Source organism: Anolis sagrei, chromosome 4, assembly GCF_037176765.1.
Source record: "Anolis sagrei isolate rAnoSag1 chromosome 4, rAnoSag1.mat, whole genome shotgun sequence".
Classification (NCBI taxonomy): domain Eukaryota; kingdom Metazoa; phylum Chordata; class Lepidosauria; order Squamata; family Dactyloidae; genus Anolis; species Anolis sagrei.
Window position 1 is genome coordinate 227,061,424 of NC_090024.1, and position 26,216 is coordinate 227,087,639.

Below are 26,216 nucleotides of genomic sequence, written 5' to 3' on the forward strand. Positions count from 1 at the left end.
GAACTAGGTTATCTCAGTCCACACTGACACATATTTCAGTTCAAAGCAGATAGGCCAAAACTAACAAAATGAAGTTCAACAGTGACAAATGTAAGATACTCCACTTTGGCAGGAAAAACAAAATGCAAAGATACAAAATGGGGGATGCCTGGCTCGAGAGCAGGACGTGTGAAAAAGATCTTGGAGTCCTCGTGGACAACAAGTTAAACATGAGCCAACAATGTGATGTGGCGGCAAAAAAAGCCAATGGGATTTTGGCCTGCATTAATAGGAGCATAGATCTAGGGAAGTAATGCAACCCCTCTATTTTGCTTTGGTTAGACCACACTTGGAATATTGTGTCCAATTCTGGGCACCACAATTCAAGAGCGATATTGACAAGCTGGAATGTGTCCAGAGGAGGGCGACTAAAATGATTAAGGGTCTGGAGAACAAGCCCTATGAGGAGCGGCTTAAGGAACTGGACATGTTTAGCCTGAAGAAGAGAAGGCTGAGAGGGGATATGATAGCCATGTATAAATATGTGAGAGGAAGCCACAGGGAGGAGGGAGCAAGCTTGTTTTCTGCTTCCTTGGAGACTAGGACGCGAAACAATGGCTTCAAACTACAAGAGAGGAGATTCCATCTGAACACGAGGAAGAACTTCCTGACTGTGAGAGCCGTCCAGCAGTGGAACTCTCTGCCCCGAAGTGTGGTGGAGGCTCCTTCTTTGGACGCTTTTAAACAGAGGCTGGATGGCCATCTGTCAGGGGTGATTTGAATGCAATATTCCTGCTTCCAACTCTTTGATTCTATGATTCTATGAATGTGGGATTTTATTCAGCTGTGTGGAAGCGGCCTTTGTGTCTGTCCCACAGCAGGTGAGACTAAGCCCGCCCACTTCCTCTCTTGATTGGTTGCCTGGCTGAATCCGCCTCAAGATTGACAGAAAACTGTCATTGCCAAGCAGGTGCACAGATTACCTCATGTGGCTTTTTTCCTCCCTCAACTATTCTGCTGAGGGCAGGGAAAAGCCCTCGTTTTGTGGCATAGTTTGAACTTTTCACTTGCTACAAAGAAACTGTGGGAATAGGCGAGGGGGAAATAGCCTCCCTTGATAGAGTTTGCAAACAGTTTAACGCCTCATATTAAAGGGGCAGCTCAATGATGGCTTTCTCCCAAAGGACAGACTGGAGCTTGTTCACTTTATTGGAGCAACACCGACTTTCTCTCAAGGAAGCAATGAGGCATTCTGTTGTTGCCAGTGATAACTATGAAATATCTAGGTAAAAGAGCTTCAAATGGAGTCGCTTTACATAAAAACAACACAGAAGAGAGTCAGGACTCTCCATCCTTCTATATTCACATTGGTCTACATCAGGCATGGGCAAAGTTTGGCCCTCTGGGTGTTTTGGACTTCAAGTCCCACAATTCCTGGCCTCGGGCTCTTTCCTTTTCCCCCTCAGCCGCTTAAGCGGCTGAGGGGGAAAAGGAAAGAGGCCGAGGCCAGGAATTGTGGGACTTGAAGTCCAAAACACCCAGAGGGGCCAAACTTTGCCCATGCCTGTGTTAGGATTTCCTTTTCTTTGGTCTGAAAAAGCCAGCACGTTGTAGTTTCGGACTATGACTCTGAGACCAGGGTTCAATTTCCTGCTCAGCCATAGAAAAGAGATTAGGGCTGGATCCTCACTACTATATAATCCAGTTTCAGAATGCAGATGAACTGCATTGAACTGGTTTATATGGCAGTGTTCCAGTCGGTGGAAAAAGCAAGTATGGGAGAACTTTCCTTCAAGCATGCACTTACTGATAGTAACAATGGATGCCGGCCATTTTCCCTTAGTTCAAGTGACACCACATGAACCTAGTTACAGTGTAACCTAAAGACTCAATTATAACAAGATGGCTACTTTATAAACTTGCACATTTTGAGAGTGTCAAGCAGTTGAGTAAAATAATTAGTGCCTCTGTTGTCCACATTTGCTTACTTTCTTCAGACTCATAACAGACCTCATAGGCAACACTGAAGTCCTGTGATGGTGAAGTGCTTAAAATAGGCAAATGGTTCCTCTGCAATGCAATTTGACACCATTTTAACTGCCTTGGCTCAATGTTATGCCATCCTGGGAGTTTTATTTCAATGACATGCCAGCACTATATAGCAAGGAAGGCTGAAGACCTAGTAAAACTATTTGTTGTTTATTCGTGACCTCATGGACCAGCCCACGCCAGAGCTCCCTGTCGGCTGTCACCACCCCCAGCTCCTTCAAGGTCAAGCCAGTCACTTCAAGGATATCATCCATCCATCTTGCCCTTGCTTGGCCCCTCTTCCTTTTTCCGTCCATTTTCCCCAGCATCATTGTCTTCTCTAAGCTTTCCTGTCTTCTCATTTTATGTGGCCAAAGTACTTCATCTTTGCCTCTAATATCCTTCCCTCCAATAAGCATCAGGCTTTACTTCCTGAAGTATGGACTGGTTGGATCTTCTCACGGTCCAAGGCACTCTCAGAGTTTTCCTCCAAAATCTATAGCTTCCATTATTCCATAGCATTGAACCATAGCAGTTAACGTATCAAACTAAATTAATTCTACAGTGCTGATGTACCCTTAGACAGCTTGTGCTAGTTACTTTCTACTCATCAAACCTGCCTTTACCTGCTTTTAAACAATTCCTACTCTGGCTCCATCTATATTGCCATTAGGCATGTAGCCGGGGGGGAGGGGGGCTTGAGGGGCTTCAGCCCCCCCCCAAAAAATTTTTTCTCATGGTGGTCCACGAGAAGGCCTTACTGGTGCATTATTTAAACTGTTAAGTTTATTCATGGTCTGATCACCATATTCAATATATCCCATATGCATGGGGGTATTGGGGTAACGATACAAAAGGTTTGCTAGGGTAGACCCTCTTTCACTCAGACTCAGCCCCCCCCCCCCCCCCCAAATCAAAATCCTGGCTACGGGCCTGACTGCCATATAATACAATTCAATGCAATTAAACTGCCACATAATACATTGCATTATGAAACTGCATTATATGGCAGTGTAGATAGGTCCTCCGAGGCCCGATTTACATTGTCATATAAAATCCAGATTATCTGATTTGAACTGGATTATATGAATCTACACTGCCATAAAATCCAGTTCAAAGAAGATAATCAAAGCTGGATTTTATATAACAGTGTAGATGAGGACCCTTCCAGGCAGGCCTTATATCCCAGGATATGATCCCAGTTTTTCTGCTTTAAACTGGATTATATGAGTCCGTACTACTAGATTATCTGGGATAAACAAAAAACCTGGGACCACATCCTGGGATATAGGACCTGCCTGGAAGGGTCATGAGTGTTGATATCCACTCCTGCTGTCGGCTTGCCACGTCTTGTTAACATGCTTCTAATCTTCAGCAAAGACTTTTTGGAGTGAGGTGGCCTTCTGTGCTGTGGAGAAGAATGGCAAAATTCCAGTTGTATAGCACTGGATGCAACACAATATCTCAGGAGGGGGGAATTTATAGTTTGCTTACAGAGGGAGGCTTAGACAGAACCACAACCTCAACTTCTCCTATCCTGCCTGGTTCATCTGGTTTCTTCATCCATCATTTGGTGCTTCGGTAGAGATAAAGAGGACAGGAATAAGGAAGGTATATATATCCTCAGCTCTCCTGATTTAACAGGGAGAGTGTTGAATAACACAGCCCTATATCCCAGAATATCAAGGCAGAAAATCCCACATTATTTGAGTGTGTACTCAGATAACCCAGTTCAATGCAGATATTGTGGGATTTTCTGCCTTAATATTCTGGGATATTGGGCTGTGTGGAAGGGACCCCAGTAAGCATCGCTCTTTCTGCTGCTTTTAAAATATCCTCGTTTCTCCCCCTTCTCCTCCAACTTTTCCCCTTTGTCCTCAGTTTTCTTCAATTGCTGCAAACTGATATCAAAATGATAAAGTAGTTTGCACTCAATTAACTCGCATTAGGGAGAGGAGGAGGTAGAATCATGCCCTTCCCAATATAATTGTTTGGTGCCTTCCTGTCATTTCTAGTGAATCTATCACATGATTTTCTTGACAAGATTTCAGAGAGGGTTTGCCTTTTTCTGAGGCTGAGAGAAAGTGACTTGGACAAGGTTTCCATGACCGAGTGAGGATTCAAACTCTGTTCTGCCAGAGTCAAAGTATAATGTTCAAACCACTATGCTACACTGGCTCTCACCCCTTCTCAGTTTGCACAGGCAAAACCAAACTGCTACAGCAGGTATGGGCAAACTTCAACTCTCCAGGTGTTTTGGACTTCAACTCCCACAATTCCAAACAGCTATTTGCTGTTAGGAATTGTGAGAGTTGAAGTCCAAAACACCTGGAAGGCCAAAGTTTGCCAATGTCCGTGCTACAGCCACTCTCAGCTTGTGTATTCTTTCTCATTAATACTTTTTGCACGTTGACCACTCATTGAAGTTTCATAGCCACATGTGTCCTGTTTTTCATATATGAAATGTACGTATCTGACGTATCTGAAGTGTCCCTGAGCAAAACAGGGCAACATACAGTTTTGTGGCTCGAGTATTTCTCCATTATTGGCTTTTCAGTGTTATACACACACACACACACACACACAGAGAGAGAGAGAGAGAGAGAGAGAGAGAGAGAGAGAGAAGAATCTGGGGTGTGAAATGGGCAAGCCAACAGGACTGAGAAACACTTTTTAATCTCTTTCCGTCTCTTGCAAAAAGTCAACTGCAAAATTGGCTAGACAGTATAAAAGTTTAAAATGTAACAAAAATGAATACTGACACTTTTATTGATCCATGACACAAATAGTGGATATGTAGTGTAAATTATTTGTCATTTAATACAAATATCTTTAGCAACGTATTGTTTTTAAATTTAAATTTAGAATATTTTGTATATGTTTATATAACATAGTTTGCTAACATACTTAAATGGTCTCTCCCCCTGCCCCTCAGTTTAATTCTGGAACTGAGTTTAGTTCCTGTTGTGAAACAATGATTTAAGTGCATTTCTATTTGAGTTGCCAAAAGAAAGAAAGAATGCTCATGCTGTGACTTGTTGGAAAAGAGCTGACAGGCCTTATCCTCATGTGATACATCTGTAGTGCCTTGCTGTTCCCAGCTTAGATTTCTCTGTAATTAATGCTGAGAGCTTTTTAAGTTGGCATGTTTGGCCATTAATGCATCTTTTTCTTCTTAAGAGTTACTTCATCTTTAAGAAGTGGGAGTGAAAATGAAAGAGAGAACATATGTGATTTGTTCCAGTGAGCATGCCATTCAAATCCTTCCTTTTCTCCTTTAAAGCACTCTCAACTTCTGTTGGCTCCAAACCCCAAGACATTAATCCGAGATGTGAAACCTGGATCTGCCATTTGGCACTGTTTACCAGCCACACATTTCTGAAGATGAAACAAAAACATATCTGTCTAAATTATCTGACTTAGGCAGAACAATGGCAAAATTCAATACACATGGGTCTTAAAAGAGCACTGCAAAGAATCAGAAATTGAAGGAATTAGAAGTAAAAGTAGCAGAAAACATGGCAAATCAGCTATGCTGACAACTCTTTGATTCTGCCCATCAAAATAAATTTATTCTGAATCATTTCAACCTTAAACACCAGCAAATTTTAAGTAAAACATATTTGAAATATAAGGGTTGGTTATTTATAAAGTACTTGTGATTCTGATAAATGTTAGCCCTCTAATTAAAAAAAACCCCAAAATTTCCTCATTTTAAGGCATTAATGCACAATCATCTTTTTTTTAAAAAAAAGCTTTATATACTTTTAATAAGAATGAAACACATCATGGGAATCTACAGATCATTCTAAAATATACCACAAATATGCTCGTCTTCAAGGAAGGGCCACAGCTGAATATGATCATCCAAAGTTAAAAATTTAGTTATAATCCAAAGAACCACACAACTAGTTCTTAATGCCAAAGGGGACTTTGGACTTCTGTTCTTTGAACTGAAGCCAAACATACTTGCAACCCACCATCTCAATTCACATGCTTGAAACTGAGATAAATTGCTAAAGTGGTTTGCAATATGGCAGTAGTTTTCAAGATAAAAAAGGTAAGCACTTGGAAATATCTTGAGTAAATTTTCTGTTGGATTTTAAACACATCACCAATATTAAGTGACTATCAGAAAAATATTCCAAGGTCCTGTGTTGCCTACCAATATCTTGTAGGATACACCAGACATTTTAAGTACAGTCCTTCAAAATATTGACAGCAATAAATACTGGCTGTGGAATCACATCTGGAGGTATCCTGCATGCTTAAAGTTTTAGAGACATCATATACTGGAAAGCACCCAGTATCTTTGGGACAATGATATAAAGACTTAACACCTTGAGCAACTTTAATTACAGGTTACTCATGCCAAAATCTAAATAAATATTAAAATCAAAATTATAGGATTGTTTGGAAAAACGTTTAGTTATGAACTCTTCCTCAAAACCTCCTCTCTGTAGTAGTTATTGCCTTTGTTATCACATAACACCCCTTGGACATCACTTTTGTTTTGCTGGAAATACACATTTAAACTGGCTGTTTTGCATCTTAGCATAAATTTCTTCTATGAGCAAGTCAGAGCATCTTCTTTTGCACCATAGCTGTGTCACATTTTGGCATAATGCAGATTTTCTATATAGATCACTAGGTGTGATTTTATTTTATATAGTCTGTTCACAGCAAGATGTAAATCAACAGATCAGGAAAACATTGTCTAAGGTAGCTATAGAGGTCTATGGTAAAAATTAGCCTAATTTTATTCAGTTAATCTAATTGTATATCAAAAAACATAAAAAATTAACATTCTAACATTTCACATTTCAGTTTATCTGATATATATTTACAAGTAATATCTGATTTTTAAATAAATTCATAAAGCCTCTATGATTTTGCTGCTATATATAAAACAGAATCCACTAAGAGCACAGTTATCCTATTTGAGAGGAGGGGATTAAAAAATTAAGCAGAACTGTCATTTTGTTTACAGGAGACTCAGATCAAACCACTATTTTAAAAAAAGAAAACACCGGGAGCAGCACTTCCGCCATTCTTAGTTCAGATCATAATGCATTTTATCTCTCTTCCCTCCCTTGCCACACACACAATGTTCCTATCCAGCCAAAACCTTTATATAATTAAAAACCACAGGCACTCATTCAAAGTGTCAGATCAAAAGGTTAATGTGCTATGGTAAAGAGGAAGTACTTATATTATACCCTTGAATTTTTTTTGAAGTTTACAGCATTTAAAAACAAGTTAAGTCAAACCCTGGCCAAAGCTAATATTACATCATTTGATTTAAAACATTAATCATAGTTGTTTTAAACAAGCCGATCCAAAATATTTGGCTGGCTGAGGAAAAAGCCTCATATCTAAAGGAAGTTTCTGCACATGTAATGGTAGATTACAATGTCTAGGTGTACTGAAAGCAAAAGAAAGTGCAGGTTTTAAGTTTTGTAGTGTAAAAACCCAGGAAACAAAGCAATTATGAAATGAAATTGATTTTTTTTCTTTTCTGGCACTGTGTAACTGGAATGCATGCTGTGTGATACTGTAAATCAGCTTGTTTTGTTTCAGCCCCGAGGTTCTAAGAACAATAGAAAATGTTATTGAAGATGTTATCATATGTCTGTCCAGAAATGAAGCACCCGTTCTAATCCTGAAAAACAGATCCAATTGGGAAAATATTCAGTAGGTAACTTTTACCATGCTTGTTACTCTGTTGTAAACAAATTGTTAAGACCAAATTAAGGAAATTATGAACGAAGTGCCAATTATATAGAAGCTAGTATAGACACTGATCTGTCTGCTACAGTCAACTCTGACTGGTGGCAGCTCTTCATGGTTTTAGGAAGAATTTTTCCTAGTTCTGCCTGGAGATCTCTGGTACTCTCCGGTTGTCTTTCATCATGTACTGCAAGGGCTGAACCTGCTTAGCTTTCAGTATCAGATAAGATACACAGGGAGGTGTGTAGTCCTAAATGTATTTGTCTTTTATATTGTGCTTCATTATATTCGTGTTTCTCCTATATCCTCATGGACAGAAATTTCTGTTCATATCACAATATATACATTAGAAGATAAAATAAATCTTGGTTAAGTAGAAGGCAGTAAAAAGGGGGGGAAGACCACATTATCGATGGATTGACTCAATAAAGGAAACTGATTTGCGAGACCTCAGCATAACTGCTGATGATCAGGACTCTTGGGACCTCATCACATGGAGGTCCATAAGCTGGGAGACAGCGGGGTAAATCCGTGGGGCAGTGCGGGAAACAGTTGGGCAGTGTTCCACATTGCCATCCCATGCCGTTTACCCTCTGCGCATGGCTTGGTCTTGCACCATCCCCGACTTAGTCTATGAGAACACAGATAGTCACACATGTTCTCAGGACTGCCACTTAGCATGCTGCATCACATGGTCTCTGGCGGGCTCTATCCTGGCTCTATCTTGGCAATGTCCTAGGACAGGCAAAAACCCAATGTGATAAGGTCCTTGGAGTCTTCCTCTCTTACTACTTCCTCCTATTTGCCAAGCAAAATTGTAATTTCTAATGAGTGATGTCCAACGTATGACAGTCCCAGACATCATGGCTTCTACAAAGAGTTCAGCCACTTTCGGGCCCAATTATTTGTCTTTTTGGTAATCCATATAGTCACAGAATTCTCCTCCAGCATCCCAAATTAATATGAGTACACTACTATGCTGTATATTAATTCCCAATTTTTAATGGAAAGCAATGGAGCAGGTTGGCAACAAAAAAGAGAAATATGATAGATAGGACTTACACACAATCATGGAAAAAACTAGTTAAATGTAATTAACTAAGCCCAGCTTAACTGTCCGAACATATCTCTCCCTATGAACCATCCAGGGGTTTAAGATCATCTGAGGAGGCCCTGCTCTCAGTCCCGCCTTCTTCGCAGGTGCAACTGGCAGGGACGACAGAGCCTTCTCAGTGGTGACCCCTTGGCTGTGGAACCGTATCCCTAGGGATATTAGATCAGCCCCTTCTCTCCTGACCTTCTGAAGAAAAGTGAAAACATGGCTTTTTGAACAAGCCTTTGGGAACTTAGTGCAATAGATGAACACGGAACTTTATGAAATAAAATACTGGAACGGCTCAGATGATGTTTCTGGATGACGAGGCTAATAGTAAAGGTAGTGGTTTTATATGTATTTAAAGGTTTTAATGTATGTAATTTATAATTCTGTTTTAAATGTTTATTGTAATTTTACATTGTTTCAATGGCATCTAATAGCTCCCTATGTTGTAAAGCCACTTTGAGTCACCTTTGGGTTCAAGAAAGGCGGGGCAGAAATATTGTAAATAAATAAATTGTGATAACTGCCATGAAATCCCCTTTAACTTATGGCAACCGCTACACATGAGAGATGTTCAAGGGCCCTTCCAGACAGGCCCTATATGCCAGGATCTAGATCTCAGGTTTTCTGTTTATCTCAGATTATCTGGCAGTGTGGACTCATCATCCAGTTTAAAGCAGAAAAAGTGAGATCAGATCCTAGGATATAGGGCCTGTCTGGAAGGACCCCAAGTCACTTTATCATCAACAGGTTTATCATCAACCTATTAGGTTCTGGTGGCTCAGACCTGTGCTTTCCATTGAGTCTATCCAGCTACAATATGGTTTTCTTCTTTTCCTACTGCCATCTACTATACCAGTGTTACTGTCTTTGTTAGTAAGTCAGGTCTTCAAATAATATATCTGAAGTGCAACAGTCTCTGTTTAGGCATCTGCACTTTCTAAGAAGAATTTAGATTTGCTCGGGGATCTTGTCTATTTCTTTCCTAGCTGCTTTTCCAGGTCATAGTCTTCTTCTGAATACAATACTTGATTGCAATCTTGACTGAATCAAGATATAGAAAATCCTGAACTATTTCAGTGCCTTCATCATCTGCTTTAAAGTTATGTACCTACAGTAGTATGTGAATCTTTTTGTTTTCTCAATGTTCGACTGTAAATCTGCTTTTGTACATTCTCCCTTGACTTTCTTCAGTAATAATTACAAGCATTTGCTATTTTCTGCTAGTAAGATGTTGTCATCTGCATATCTTAAATTGTTGATATTCTTTCCTCCAATTTTCATGCCTCCTTCTTCCAAGTGTAATTATTCTTTTCGTATGATATGTCCAGTGTGCAAGTTAAATAGATGGGGTGATCAAATACAGCCTTGGGTAACTCTCCCTGCCAGTTGGAAACCATTCTGTATTCTATCCTTATGGTAGTCCTAATTTCTAAGCTAAGGTCATGCAGCTGGAAAATTAAATGTTGTAGTAGACCAATTTATTTAAGAATGAGCCATAATTTTTTATGATCTACACCAGTGTTTCTCAACCTGGAGGGATCGCCAAAGACCATCAGAGAACACAGTATTTTCTGTTGGTCATGGGGGTTCTGTGTGGAAAGTTTTACCCAATTCTATTGTTGGTGAGGTTCAGAATGTTCTTTGAATGTAGGTGAACTATAAATCCCAGCAGCTACCATTCCCAAATGTCCAATTCTATTTTCCCCAAACTCCACCAGTGTTCACATTTGGGCATATTGAGGATTTGTGCCAAGTTTGGTCTGGATCCATCATTGTTTGAGTCCACAGGGCTCTCTGGATGATGGTGAACTTTTGTTTATTTATTTATTTACTATATCGATATCCTGCCCTTCTCAACCCCGAAGGGAACTCAAGGCAGCTTACAGCAGGGGCAAAAGTCAATGCCTTAAACAATTCAACAATTAAATAACATTAAGTTAAAAATCTAAACGAGGTTAAAAATAATTAAAACTCCCAAACTCAAAGTCAATGCCCACCAAACCCTTCCAGTATTTTGTGTTGGTCATGGGAGTTCTGTGTGCCATGTTTGGTTCAATTCCATTGTTGTTGGAGTTCAGAATGCTCTTTGATTGTAAGTGAACTATAAATCCCAGCAAACTACAACTCCCAAATGACAAAATCAATGCCCCCCACAACCCTACCAGTATTCAAATTTGGGCCTATAGGATATTTACATTACGATTCATAACAGTAACAAAATTACAGTTATGAAGTAGCAACGTAAATAATGTTATGGTTGGGAGTCACCACAACATGAGGAACTGTACTTAGTAGGCCTGGGTAACAACGGAAAAAATTGTTTCTAAAATCGATTCGTTTTTTGGGGTTTTTTGCGTTTCGATTTTTAAAAGAATTCCGAAATTTTTCTTTTAAAAAGTTCAATATTTACAAAATTTCGTAAATTGCAAAACAATACGAAACAATTACGAAACAATTGCGAAACAATTATGAATCGATTCGTTAATGGCGGACGCGACCGCACAATACGCTAAAAAACCTCCAAATGGGACAGGGGGAACTTCTGAAGCTTCCCTCTCCCTCTGTTGTTGACTGTTGGTGTGATATTTATAATTTTTTTTCACTGATTAAACAAACAACAACTATAAAACTTGCCCCAGACATGCGGAAATAATAACGAAACGATTTCAAAACGATAACGAAATGAATACAAAACGAATCTGAAACAATTACGAAACGAATTTAAAAATTCGTTTTGTTTTTTAGTTGCTCCTGAATGGTTCGTTATTGCTTCGTTATAAAAAAAATAACGAATTTTTAATGAATTACGAAATTACGAAACGAAACCGCCCAGCCCTAGTACTTAGGGGTCCCAGCATTGGGAAAGTTGAGAAACACTGATCTACACACAAAGGATGCTTTTCTTCTGAAATTCTTTGGTGCATGAAAATGACTTGAAGACACACAACAGTTGTTTAATTGCCCCATTTTATAAGTTGAAACATGATGTGTGAGCAACAACCCTAAAATAAAATAACAGATATCTATTATTAATATATAATTATTTGTAATTTAGAATTTCATAGGCAAATGGATGTGGCCAAAATGTAAACTAGTTCATTGGGTTTTTTCTGCACATTACCAAGGGCCCTTCCACACAGCCATATAACCCAGCATATCAAGGCAGAAAATCCTAGTATATTGGCTTTGAACTGGGTTATCTGAGTCCACACTGCCATATATTCCAGTTCAAAGCAGATAATGTGGAATTTTATTCAGCTGTGTGGAAGGGGTCTAAGTCTAAATCCAACCCAATGTCTTGACATCTTTCAACTTGTATTGGACTACTACTATAGTATTTTTTGAGATGTTACCATAGTGTCTCCTGCCACCTTAAGGCCTTAAAAAGCAGTGCATTCAACAAACAAAAGAAACAAAACTTCAGTCAAGTCATGCTTTGCCTGCCAATATTTTTCATACTGAGTGGAAATTAAATCATGCTGGCTTTTGAATTACAGTTTCTCTAGATATTCCATTTCCATGATAATGATATCTGGTTACAATAACCTACAGTTTTATAAAATTATTAATATGTGTTCTCAGTTCTACACATATTGTTGTGGTGATTACGTAATTCTGCAGCTTTTGGGAAATAGAATCGGAATAAAAAATAGAAGAACGGGAGCAAATTAGTAAACTTTTCCTAATTATATAAATGTATGTTTATATTAAACACAACTGTTTCCTAAGGAGTCTTACACATTATGGGATATACTAAAAAGTTATATAAAAGTGATGTTAATTCTCAATCAGAATACTTGCTAATGTAATGTATCTAGCCTCCTTCTAGATAAAAATTTTCAGTACAGCCACTATGAATCAGTTTGATCTTCACCTCATTCTTGCTACCTAATTGTCAGTACTGGTATCTTCTCACCTTGTCTGTTAACAGTAAATTCCCCAACTTCAATAAAAACAACTTCAACATGTTTTTAATGACACAGTGAGTGTCACACAGATGATACTGAACAGCTGTTTAAAGGTAGTAAGAGGTAGAACATAATAATGGTTCTGACAGGATTTCTGAACTCATTTATAAAATTATAGGTTTAAAGATTCTGTAGGTTTGCAGTTGGCCACCAATTGTACCACAAGGAAAATAAGATGCAACTGTCCCAAATCAGCAACAAACTTTGGTAAGCGATCAGCTTAACTTCTTGTAATATTGTTCAGTAGGACTCTGCTGATGATCTGGTCATTCAGAAACCAAAAATAAGCAATAAAAAACAAGAAAAGAAACCAGAAACATGTCTTCAGCATACCATAAGGAAACACCAAGATAGTGTTTTACAAAGAGGCCGGAAAGGTAGGAGTGTTGCGTGTATCACTGCAGCAGCCGGCTAGAGAGCTCATGTTTGTTGCCAGATGCTTTTGCTGATACCAGCAAAAGCATCTATGTGACCAAGGAGGAGGGGGTTGCCTCCTTCACCCAGGAGATTTCTGAATGGCTGCTGTCATGATAAAAACAACACAGCTCCAGTCTGTCCACTTTTCCCTGCACTGGGAAGTGCACAACTGATCTGTAGTTTTGCTGAAACTCCAGAATATTCCCCAATTTCTCATAACAGGGTTAATCAGTTTTGTCCAGCATTTCAGACTTGAAGTCCCAAGACATCATCTGGACATCCAGGTTCAGCACCTGATCAAAGTTAGATTTGAGGTCAAACTGACAGGCCTTGAGTCATGAGATATCTCTGCAATAAAAATACAAATAGAAATAATGCCCCAAGGGCCAAATTGCATGCTGATGTATAAAATAATTTTGTAGCAATTTCTGCTTCTAAAAATGCATCTCAATAGGAGTATTTCAAAATATTAATTTGAAGTTTGGAATGGATTTGATCCATAGCAGTTCTGACTGAATCAAGAATAAGTTTTCCATGTATTGCTGTTTTTATCATGCTAGAAAAGATTTAATATATCCCATTATACAGGTTCTCCTCAGCATACTTTTTGAATGTCTTCTGATTATTTTCATCTAATCCTTTACAAGTCAGCCATTAACCAAATAGACAAAAGTTTTGAATTTGGCATTTCTCAATTGTAAGATTTGATGGTTTTTTTTTATTAAAAAAATGCAATATTCATTACAGGCTGAGCATAACAACTAAAATTCCAAAATCCAAAATATTTCAGAATCACAGTTGTCCACATGGCTGATTGAGATAATTGCATTTTTTTTTCTTTCAGATGGTTCAGTATATATAAACTTTGTTTCATGTGTAAAATTATTTTTGAAATGTATAAAATTATCTACAGGCTGTGTGATGAAATAAATTTCATGTTTAGATGCGAGTCTCATTGACAATATATCCCATAGTGTACATATATGCAAGTGCAGGTATTCCAAAGGCCAAAAAAGCATCTAAAATCCCTCAAACTTTTGGTCCCAAGTTTTTTGGATAAGAAATATTCAACCTATATGTATTTATAATACAATTTCTAATTTAATATAAAAGTCTCAGTGGTCTATGAATATCAAAAAGAGGGTGATCATTTTGTTTTGCATTTCAGCTCTATTTCTTAAAATATTTTCCATTGTCTACAAGATGGTGCAGACAAATATTTATGCAACTAAAAGGTAATAATCATATTTGCATCTAATTGCACCTATTTGGCTCAAGCTATGATGGTATGACCTTATATTCATTAAGGACTTCATCCCATGCAGTAAAATCAGCATTTCTACACATATAAGAAGTGTCATCTCACGGTGCCCTCACATGACACAAGCTTCAACTGTAGGGCTGAGGTATTTTGCCTGTCTAAAGTGTTGGTTTCCGCAACGATTCTTAAGCCAATTGATAATTGTCTTATTTTTAAATTCCTTGTATAGAGATGGGCAAAACAGCCTGTTTCCTCGTGTGATGTTAATCCCTGTTGCCCGTTTGTAAATAAAATAATTACTCTGTGTGTGGGAGGAGCCAAAATGTTCATTTCCTCAATTTTAAACCACTTCCTACGAATGCCAATGTAGATGCTTGTAAAAAAAGATCAGGCTTAATTTAAAACCACTTCTTACAATCACCAATAGAGAAGCTTGGGGAAAAATCAAGCTTAATTTAAAATCACTTCCTATGATTGTCAATAGAGAAGCTTGGGGAACAGTCAGTATTAACTTAAAACTGCTTCCTATGATCGCCAATAGAGAGGCTTGGAGAAAGATCAGGGCTAATTTTAAACCGCTTCCTACAATCTGGGGTGATTTTTTAAAAGATAAGTAATCAAAATCCTGGAGGGTCAATGGAAGGAAACAAATCTCAACCGTGTGATGGCAAATCAAATGGATAAATCCTAAAATAAGCGGAGAAAAGGAGAAGGTGTGTTGAGGGTAGGAAAATCATCAGTTTAATTTCCAAATGGGGCATTGTGAAGTTTAAGAGAAAAATCAACAATCTCAAACACTTGACTTATCCTGTGAGATGAAGTCCTAAGAGTACTTTATTTAGAAATATATATAAATAACTGTTACATTTTACCTGAAGATTGCCTGAAGAATTTTGACATAAAATAAGTAAACATTAAGGGACAAAAATAATTGCAAAAGATTATTTTTCCTATAAATAACTGTTGACAAACCTTATAGGAACCACAAGACCTTAGTATGCCACAACATGAGAAAACGCCCAAGGATTGTCCTGAAAGGATATTGTCAGTTACACTTGCAAAAAATTTAATCGTTCAGTTTTATATGACTAGAGGAAAAAATAAAGGAGGATAAAATTGTAGCAACTTTGCATCAATTTTAATGTGTTTCAAGATCTGAATGTTGAAGGTGGTCCTCCAATTAATCACTTGTTAATCACTTTTCCTCTGCCCTATGCCCTTGGGGGAAAAGAGAGGAACTCCCTGCTGGTACCCACATGCTTCCCAACACCTTCTCCACCTTTCCCAGTGGAAAGCAGAGATAAGAATAACTCAAAGTAAACCACTTTTTCCTTGCCTCCCAAATAGAGGAAAGCACTTTGAGGTGTAACAGAACATTAATAAAAGCTTATTCTGTGTATGAAGGATTACATCAAATTTCGTGCTATCGTACCTTGATGTGGTCCTCTCCAGGCATAGCTTAGAAAGTTACAGAAATACGTTACACTCTAAAGATACTGGAACCAACCAGGTAGGGAAACATACAAATCACATCCTCAACTGAACTAAAACTGTCCCTCACAACTTATACCAATGGTTCTCAACCTGTTGGGTCCCCAGATGTTTTGGCCTCCAACTCCCAGAAATCCTAACAGCTGGTAAACTGGCTGGGATTTCTGGGATTTGAAGGCCACAACACCTGGGGACCCACAGGTTGAGAACCACTGATGCAGTCTGGTTTTCAACACCTTGATAAGCAGGAGTGATTCTTTTGAGGTCTATTCATACTGAAAGTATTCCAAGAGGAAAAGTTGAAAGAACAGAACAACATACCAGAGAACAAATGCAATAAAACTTGCATATTCTTGACCTCCAAAGATTTTAGATCAGTGGTTCCCAACCAGTGGTCTGTGGACCACCACAAGAACTAAAATATGGCCTGCAGCCTCACTGTTACTACACTATTGCAATGAGAGCGATTAGTCTCACAAAATCCTCTTATAGTGTTGAGGCAAAAAGTGGGGGGGGGGGGGGAGAGGCTGACTATCCACAAAAGGTATGACAACAAGCTCCCTAACTGCTGCTTCTCCTCCCTCCCTCCCTGAGCAGAGCCGTTCCATGTGGTGCGTGGAAGCAGGGGCACCTTGGTGTATTCGTTTTTAGGCCTGTTTCTGGAGTTATTTGGGGTGCTGATTCAGAAAATTGCATTGGATAGACCGCATCAGCTCTAGATTATTAAATATGGTTTTCTGTGGGTGAACAGAAGGTGATTACTGGGTGGCATGTGTTCTAGAGCTGATGGGTCTATCCAATGCAGTTTTCTGAATCTGCACCCCAAAACCCCCAAACTAAATCTAAAGTTGACCAAAAATTGATTTGTAACCATTTTGGTACTAATGTTGGAGAGTGGTCCCTGGTCAAGTGATCCCTGGTCAAAAAAAGGTTGGGAACCACTGTTTTAGCATCTCTAAACCCACAAAAAGCTCAATTTGCAAAACATAGCTCCCCTGATCTTGTGCAGTCTTCTGCCATCCTAACTGGTAAATTAACCTGCTATTAATAGCTTGATACCTCATATGCTATTACAATTATTTGGGAGATTGATTAATAGGAGTTAATGTGTTTGTCACTGTCAAAGTTTTTTAAAGAATAAAAAAATATTTTAGAGAAAAAATCTCTAAATAATTTTATCAGATTTAACATTTCTTTTAAAATTACTTTTATCTTGACAGAGATATATTCTACACTGATACAGTACTTTTTGGTAATCAAAAAGTTGTAGATGACATTATCACTGATATTTCCTGTATGCTCAAGATACCTAGGAGGAATCTACATATTGTTAAGTATTAAATCATTCTTATGTAGTATGTAAAATGTATACATTTGGAAATGAGGAAGTTCTTATTAATATATGGTTATGATAGGAAATAATAAGGTAAATACGGAATATTGGTTCATTTTTGGCGGTACAGTGCACAAATGCTTCATATCATTAAGTTCCTCAGCTCAAAGCCTCTTTGATAAGTGAGCGCTTGAGATACTCACAAGGAACAGAATTTAACTATTGCTTTCTAGAGAAAGCCTCTATTTCTTCTAATGAATTACTTGCCCTGCTGCATCTTTCTCTCTGTTTTTGTCCATCTCCTGGTCAACTCCACTAAAGCAGGAACATGTTCTATGCTTTCCGGCCACTAATGAGGTTATCTTGGTTGCAAATCTTCTTGTTGCTTGTATTCAAAGACCTTCATTAATCTTTCAAAGAATCATAATGCCTTAAAATGTTTTATTTAATGCTTGTATTGTGAGAACCATGTATTCATTTTGGCTCATGTAATACTTCTTGGGCATCAGAAATGTAAGCAAAATTTGAATGTTTCATCTCAGAAATATGAATTCCAATATGCATATCTGCTCTTTCCCTGAGTTGATTATTACAACACTGACATTATTCTCTAGATCAGACAGACAATCAGCTTCAAACTAATCTTGTTGGCAAGGCTACAGCAGCAATACAAGCAACAGGAGAGGATAGCTTTTTTTCCTTCCTCTTCTTTCTGTTGGTGGTACTTTAATGCTGAGCCATAGCACTCTCCTTTCTATGTATAGCATATTTGACAGAGGTGTAGGCCTTTAAAAACTATACTTCGTGGGGAATACTTTTGTGTTAGAAAGGGAAGAAGCCATTTCAATCCCTTGTTGCTGCAATCCTACTGCCAAGAGGGTGAATGCCATCCTAAGAATGTCATCTCAGACCTTTGGGTATTTGAAAAGTGGTTTTCAGTATACATACATACAGTGTGTGTGTATATATATATATATATAAAGGTGACATCACACTTGCTGGATGAGGGTGCAATGGTAACCACCCTTCAACCTGTCCAGTTCTCCAGGTATCCCACTTCCTGATTCCATCCCAATCCAGGGCACAGGATATACATGTAAAAAACCTGTTTTTTTCCTAGAAGCTGCAGGGTAAATTAGAAACAAAAAATTGGATTGAAACTTCCAGGCGTCTAAAAGAAGTGCCCTCACTTTAAAACCATAGGACTGCCATGTGTTTAACCAGGGATTGAAATAAAGATGAAATATTTTGCAGGTGTGGATTCAGCGCTGTTCTCAAATCAAGTTATTTTCTAATTTCTGGGAATTTACTGAAATAATTCCTTGAGCTTGTCTAAAATTGCAGATTTTAAAATAACAAATACCAAAAAATGAAAATGTTAGTACTTCCGTTCACTTAGGAAAGCCTGCCTTTTTTTTTATCTAGGATGTACAATTAATAATATGTACTATCCTTTAACTACATAATTTTTGAATTTTTTAATCTTGACAGCTGTCAACCAGCAAAGGACTTATTGCTGGGAATCTAAGTTATATTGAGGAAGACGGTACAAAAGTAAATTGTACCTGCAGTACAACGGTATGCTTGACTTTTGCTATTGCTTTAGATTAATACATTTTCTATATTTATAATTCTGGAAGGATATGTATTTATGGTATTGCAGCAACACAAGAAATGAGAAGGGGAAGAACATAAGAGGCACACATTATATAATGTATATAAAGTTATAGAAACAGTGTAATTATTCAACCAATATAAAGCTCTACAATATTTCCTCAGGAGCAAGTTTTATTCCATTGTTTCAAAGTGAAATTAGTGTCTTCTAATCCACTTCTGAATCTAGGTGAAGTGCTGTTTTTAGTAAATATGTAGCATGTATTAAAACACATTAAAAACAAAAAGAACATAAGACAAGAAAGGAAGTAGGGAAATCCAAGATATTTCTTGAAAAAAGTTTGGGTGAAGGAGCAGGAAAACCCATGAATATTCAGGTTCAATCCAGACAAAAATAAATGGAAACTCTTGATATTCTGGTTGAGAACTGAAATGGAAAAAAGGAGAAAAAACGTGGGTTTTTTTTAAAGAGTTTATATGGCTCAAGAATTTCTGAGAACTGAAATAAATCTGGTACCCATCTGTATTAGCAGGTAGGATGAAAAGGTAGTGTTCCATTATCCAGGCGGAGAGGTGAGAAAAGAAAGCCTCTTCTGTTGTTGCATAAGAAATAACAATGTTGGATCTTGGCAGTTATTTGTACACAATATAGTTTCCCAGCCAACAATATCAAAAACTAAGAGAATGCAATTTTTAGTTTATTGGATTCAGATAAAATAGCAACCTATGTTTTGCTATTAATTAATCTATATAAATAAAAATGTAATGTTAAACCCAAAAACCACTGGACAAATTTACACCAAATTTGGACACAATACACCTATCAGGCCAACAAGTGACCATCACTCATAAAAACATTGAAAAACACAGCAGAAGAGACTTTAAAAGCAAAATTTTTTACAAAAATACATTACAACGCATGCATTACAAAACCACATATATATGCAAACATGCGTATATACACATATACACAAATATATACACATACATATACACATATATACACATACAAAACACATATACACAGACTGGGCTACAGCAACATGTGGCAGGGGGATGGCTAGTGTGGAATAAAAGTTTCTCATTTTTTGCTATCGCAAAGAAGGGCAAAGATGAACAAGGGATGTGAGAGCCAAAGATGCATAGCTGTTTGTTCACAGAATGTTGTTCTATGGTATAGTTAACTTTATAATAAACTCCCAGCCATACGTAGTGAATGAACACACAGTTATTTCATATGCACAGAATGGCCTGTTCATTCTAATGATGACAGATCACCATATGAGCAATGCAACACATGTGTGAGCTGTTTTCACCCCTGTAAAAAACAACAGGTGTAAGCTATTATAAACTTAGAATACCTTTGGGTGCATAAGAGTGTTCAAACCTCGAATAGATTGAGAGATCCAAGAGCTGATCAGAAGCTTTGACTGTTGAGTATGGTCTAAGCAAAAAAAAATGTTATTGGGAGCGCCACTTTTATTTTTTCTAGTTTTGTAGGACTAAACATAAGATTCCTTCATTTTTAATATTCCTCTGGTATTCCTCATATTACAATATAATTGGCTGATATGTCCAGAACACCTGCAATGATATAATAGCCGCACTTCAATCCTTGGTATATAAATTTCTGTGCCAATTGTTCCCTCTTTCGTGTTTCTTTTCCATATGTTTGGCATATTGAGGCAAATTCCAGTATGAGATATAAAATGTTAACAAAACATCCCATGACTTTAAATATCAGCCGAAAAGCAGTAAAACAAAGGGAAAATAAAGCAGTTTAAAATGTCTGTAAGTACCTGTCATCATGTTGTTTAATTTTACCCCTCTCTGTTGACCATATGAATATTTTGGCACTAGAGGAAGTTACTATATTTTGGAACTGTGTCTTCGACCAGTTGGCTTCAATTGAATTAACTTTCAGTGAAGTATGATTGAGACTGAATTATTAAACATATACATTAGAATCTCAAACATAGCAAATGTTGTGGCAGAAAGTTATTTAAGAAATTGAGGACTCTGAGATATTTTTTCCTGTTCTGCAATATCTAATAATTTTTAATTAATATAGTTCCTTTATCTTGTTTCTTCCTTGTTGTTGTTGTTTTAGGCAGCTGTACCATCTAATGTTGAAGGAATGAGAAGTATCCTTTATATAAAATATATACTTGAAAACTTGAAAACTAGGGGACTGTTTTCAGTTCTGTTTAATACTAAAAATAGACTAATGAGCAAAATTTCCAGACTTCGCTTTAAAAATAAAATATCTGATACAAAGTTACATAGTAATAAAAGAATGAAGCAGTTTTACATTTACAAAAGGATTCAGCACTGTATTGTGTACTAAAGTAGAATTCCATCGATATTTTTCTTAGCCTTAATGTTACAGATTTGATCACAGATGCAAAATTTATTCTAATTGTAGAAAAAGATGCAACTTTTCAGAGATTGCTAGATGACAACTTTTGCAATAATATGGACCCATGCATAATTGTTACGGTGTGAAATTTGTGTTTAGGCTGATCAGATCCAAGTCCACTTGGACAGCGATAATTTTTTAAAGTTGAGGTTTAGGGCTAGCTTTTGGGCTGCAACTGTTTTGGTCATTCTTTGAGATAATTTAAACAGAGATAAATTTACTGGCCTCAGCCATTAATGCATGAATGCAGGAGTGTGGAGATGATAACAAAGTTGGAAGCAACTTTGAGTGGAGTTGGCAGAAATGACTGACTCTGGATCCAAAATAAAAGCTAGTTTATTGAATATCTACTTTTATGTGAAATTTTAGGAAGCTTTTCTTTTTTGGAAATTTTAATCAGACATTTGTCTCTCAAAAGTGGCTCATATATATATATATATATATATATATGCGCCATTTTTGAGAGAGTCAACGTTGGACACTGGACAGTAGAAAAATAGAAGAGTCCTAGTCAAATGTTTAGCATGTCAATTGCACAGCCCTACACTAATGACATCCCATCTACATTACAGTAAGATATTAAAAGCGAGACTTCCATTGAAAATGACAAATTAACTATAGTTTAAAAATAGTGATTGGAACTGGTTATTACAACAATATCATACATAGATTTACAGTGGCATTCAAACCTTCCAAGATTCAGTTCAGTGCCAGTTTTAATACATAGTTTGGATGCTCAATATCTGAAGGCCCCTTTCCTATATATGTGAACTGAAATTGTCATGAAAGACTAGTCTGAGTGCCAACACTAATTCAAGAGTGGGTTGTCTTTGTAGTAGCCTCTTCAGTTAGATATGTATGGCATTTCCTTGGCTATAAATAAAAAAGATCTCTGGTGCCAGGCAAACAACTTTTTTTTCTGCAACCTTTTCAAACAGTTGTATTCTTGTTAACCAGTTTGTATGTCAAGTGGTTTTTAACTCTTTCAGACTTTTTAAACTATCATGGCATCTGGGGTTCTGGGAAAGGGGATATTGATCGTGTAAAGGTGAGTTATATTATACCTTTTGTGTTTTATTTGTATGTATGTATGCTACCCGTTAATATATACATAAATGTGTAATGCTAGAATGTTATTTCTGAACATAAAATTGAGGCTTATCATATGATAAGGCATTATTTCCTTAGGGGAAAGGTGTACCAGATGTGAATACACGACTTTTACTCAAAAAGTTATGGGATACTTGCCATGTTCCTATTTTTGCCCTCATGGATGCTGATCCACATGGTAAGTATGGAAGAATCTAGAGAACACAACTGTGCCATATTATTTCAGCTGGCAAAGTTGGAATAGAGACAATTTACATCAGAAGTAGGACCATTTATCCTATTAATATGTTGGGAGCCACATGATATAATGTAATGGTGGGTAATGGGAGAAGCCAGAATAACTTCATTCTCTCACTTTCTCTTGACGATACTAAAATGAAAGGTAGTGTGAAATCATCAGGGTGATGAATGCATTTATATTATCTAGTGCTGTTCTAAGGGGAGGGCAAATTAAGGAACATAATATTTGCTACTAATTTCAGCCTGACATTGATGTTGGTAGGGGCTTGACAGATTTAATGTGTGAAACATCCAAGCCTTGAAATTAAGGCAAATTAATACATTCGTCAGGAAAAAAATTACCATTACCTTTCTTAATTCTATACCACTTATATTTTATATTATCTGTATACTAGGTATTGAAATAATGTGTATCTACAAGTATGGTTCTATGGTAAGTTTTTTTCTCCCCCATTTTAATCACTGATACTTGCCTAAGTGATACCGACAAGTTATACCCCATTTTGATTATGGAATAGAAATCATTTGGGGCTCAATATCCTTAGGAGATATATTTATATTAAAAAAAAGTGGTGGTGTCAACTCAGATTCTAGCAAGTGAGTTCTGTCCTAAATAGCAAGGTAAAATTATTGATATTGAGAAGATTTCCAAAGTTTCTATCCTCCTTTCTGCTTACCCTACCAGTCACTTTTCTGATATAGTCCCCCCCCCCCCCCCCAGATGATTTCCTCCTCTTGATCAGTAGATGAATTTCAGGCCCTGACTGACTGAAATACAAGTAGATAGAGACGTTGCTCAGGTAAATATATAAGCGAACGAATCTCCCACGTGTTCCTGTTCTTTTGCAGCCACCACAATTTTCCACATCATAGTGAACATCAACCAGAAGGCCATGCTTCCTGCCAAAAATGTACAGCTCTATCCTATGCATACATTAAAACCTTTCAGCACATAAAGCAATTGCTTTATTGTATGCTTTGTTCACATTTATTTTAGAAGTGCGGAGACAAAATGCATAAGTAGATTAATGTAGTTATAGAAAATCCAGAAAATCTAGGATATCCAGGAAAATCAGCTAGATATCATAGCAGATATAATCAATCGTCTATTCTGGTATCATGCTATCATTGTATGAAATAAATATTCCAAATTACATTGACTGTTATTGATTGAAAACTTTACTTTGTCATATGTTAAAGTATAACAAAGGCAAAGAGAAATATTACAGTGTACAATAGTTGCTATTTCATGTTTCAGTCTATGTCCTTTGAAGCCCCAAACCTTACAGTTCCAGCTGTAAGATGGCTCGGAATTCTTCCATCTGATTTTGAAAGGTCAGTAGTTTGAAAAAGTGAAATGTATTATTCCAGGACAAACTCACACATGTATTCAAAGTCCAGTTTATTCATTTGTTCCTTTTTCTTTTTCACCATCTTATTGGAGATGCTTCCCCTGCTTCCCTTTCCACCCCAACAATAACAGTTGATCAGTAAACTTTAATTGGTATTATTTTGAGAAGTCTTACTACTACTACCACCACTACTACTACAATTATTATTTTACTGACACAAAAACACAGTATGTCACAGCAAACAAGATATATATGCTGGATTTTGTATCACAAAATCACAAGTCAAACATGTCCCAAGCATCTTGGACTATGTGATGTATTTTTGAATGATGCGTGCAGATCCAAGTAAAGTGGCCTTTTGCAGTTGACAGATCGTTATTTTGTCAATGTTTATTGTTTCCAAATGCCGGCTGAGATCTTTTGGCATGGCACCCAGTATGCCAATTACCACTGGGACCACCTGTACTGGTTTATGCCAGAGCCTTTGCAGTTCGATTTTGTGGTCCTGATAATGGCTGAGTTTTTCCTGTTGCTTTTCCTCAATGTGATTGTCACTTGGTAGGGCAACATCAATAATCCAACAATTTTCTTTTCCACAATCTGGTGTGATGTCTGGTGTATTGTGTTCCAAAATTTTGTCAAAAGTCCCACAGTATTTTTGCGCGTTCATTTTCCACTGCCTTTGCAGGTACTATGATTATTTATTTATTTAGTTTGTACATTTGTACTCTGTCCTTCTCACACACACACACCCCCCGGGGGGGGGGGTGGACGACTCAGGGCGGCTTCACAACAAGCACCCATTTGAGTACTAACCACAGTCATAGACATATTTAAAACAGATCATTAAAATATATTACATTAAAAACATTTGGTTAAAATCACGCCAGTTTAAAATCATTGTTTGAGACAGTCTATTGTCGTACATATTATACTGAGTCTTATTCTCAATTGCTGCTGCTACTGTTCAACTACTGCCTGTCTTTAACACTCCAAAGTGGCAGGTTACATTTTTCTATAGATGGAGTTATAGCAGGCCATGCCCATACATGTGTTTAAAGATATTAGTGCAAAGATAGATGGGAAAAACAATCACAAAAAGAGACAATGATGAGTCACTCAAAAGTAATAAATTCATGTCCCTATAATGTATACTGAAATGAATAGCTGAACATTGAATGTTGGTTCTTTCTAGATATTTTGGATTATCATTGGCTTGTCAGCATTCTTTTGTGTTTCATATATGATTTCAAACAATAAACATAGCCAAAGTAACATATCTAACTAATTTTCAGACTGAACATACCCAAGACTGCATTGATTCCATTGTCTAAACAAGATCAAAGTAAACTGGCCAGCTTGCAGATGAGACCATTTATTGCTTATCAGTCAACCTGGAAGAATGAAGTATGTATGAACCATTATTATTTACTATCTATTATAATAAAAATAAATACATTACCCATTTCTCCTTGTGGCTTGAGGCAGTGTACAACAGGTTAAAACAGGGAAATAAAACAGTATCACAATCACACCATGGCCATAGTGTTCTGGGATCTTCCAGAACATTTGTATTATCTGAATTTCCAGGAGTCTTGGCACTTCTATTTTCAATGTGGTAGCAGCTGTGAACTAACTAGAACAAGATACTGTGAACAGGTTGTTGTTGTTTTATTTTAAAAACACCTTTTAATACTTGCTTAACTCTGAGGCTTAACCCAGGTTCTGAATTCAACCATAGTAGCAGCTGAAAGAATTGGTATGCAAATTGTAAATGCTTACTTAAGTTAAAAGGGATAAGACCTTCAGTCAACATTGAATTAAGCATATTTAAAGCTAATTTGTGTACTTTATATAGAACACAATTGTAATGCAAAGATTCTTGTAACAGCACTGTAAGGTTTAATTAGTATTTGTATTATGAGGCAGTTACATTTAATCAGAACAGAACTTTGTCTCTATCATGTAACACAGGTTATTTTCAGTCACTGGAAATTGTACATAACAACAATTTAAACTGAAATGTGAATTCTATTTTTTTTTTTTTTGCAGTTAGATATTATGGCAACATGCCAAATGAAGGCTGAAATTCAAGCACTGAATTCTTTTTCATCTGATTATCTTTCCAGAGTCTATTTGCCAAACAAATTGCAGTTTGGTGGTTGGATATGA

The 26,216-nt window shown here is 37.1% G+C and overlaps 1 protein-coding gene across 1 annotated transcript; it reads left to right on the forward strand.

Annotated features, from left to right (window-relative positions):
* Positions 1 to 1,146: 1,146 nt before the first annotated feature.
* SPO11 (SPO11 initiator of meiotic double strand breaks) lies at positions 1,147 to 26,216 on the forward strand. The gene is made up of 13 exons (XM_067468209.1): positions 1,147 to 1,265; positions 7,588 to 7,701; positions 12,926 to 13,014; positions 14,393 to 14,459; positions 17,197 to 17,305; positions 18,801 to 18,887; positions 21,034 to 21,067; positions 21,313 to 21,422; positions 22,531 to 22,630; positions 23,088 to 23,125; positions 23,951 to 24,027; positions 25,340 to 25,451; positions 26,097 to 26,216. Exons 1-13 carry the CDS (start codon positions 1,147 to 1,149, stop codon positions 26,214 to 26,216), a joined length of 1,176 nt encoding a protein of 391 aa, XP_067324310.1.

Bases quoted from the DNA above. Each gene is read 5' to 3' on its own strand.
- SPO11 (XM_067468209.1), top strand. From the start codon at position 1,147: ATGGCTTTCTCCCAAAGGACAGACTGGAGCTTGTTCACTTTATTGGAG. The intron at 1,266-7,587 runs GTAAAAGAGCTT...GTTTTGTTTCAG, and splicing joins GATAACTATGAAATATCTAG to CCCCGAGGTTCTAAGAACAA. The intron at 7,702-12,925 runs GTAGGTAACTTT...ATAAAATTATAG, and splicing joins TCCAATTGGGAAAATATTCA to GTTTAAAGATTCTGTAGGTT.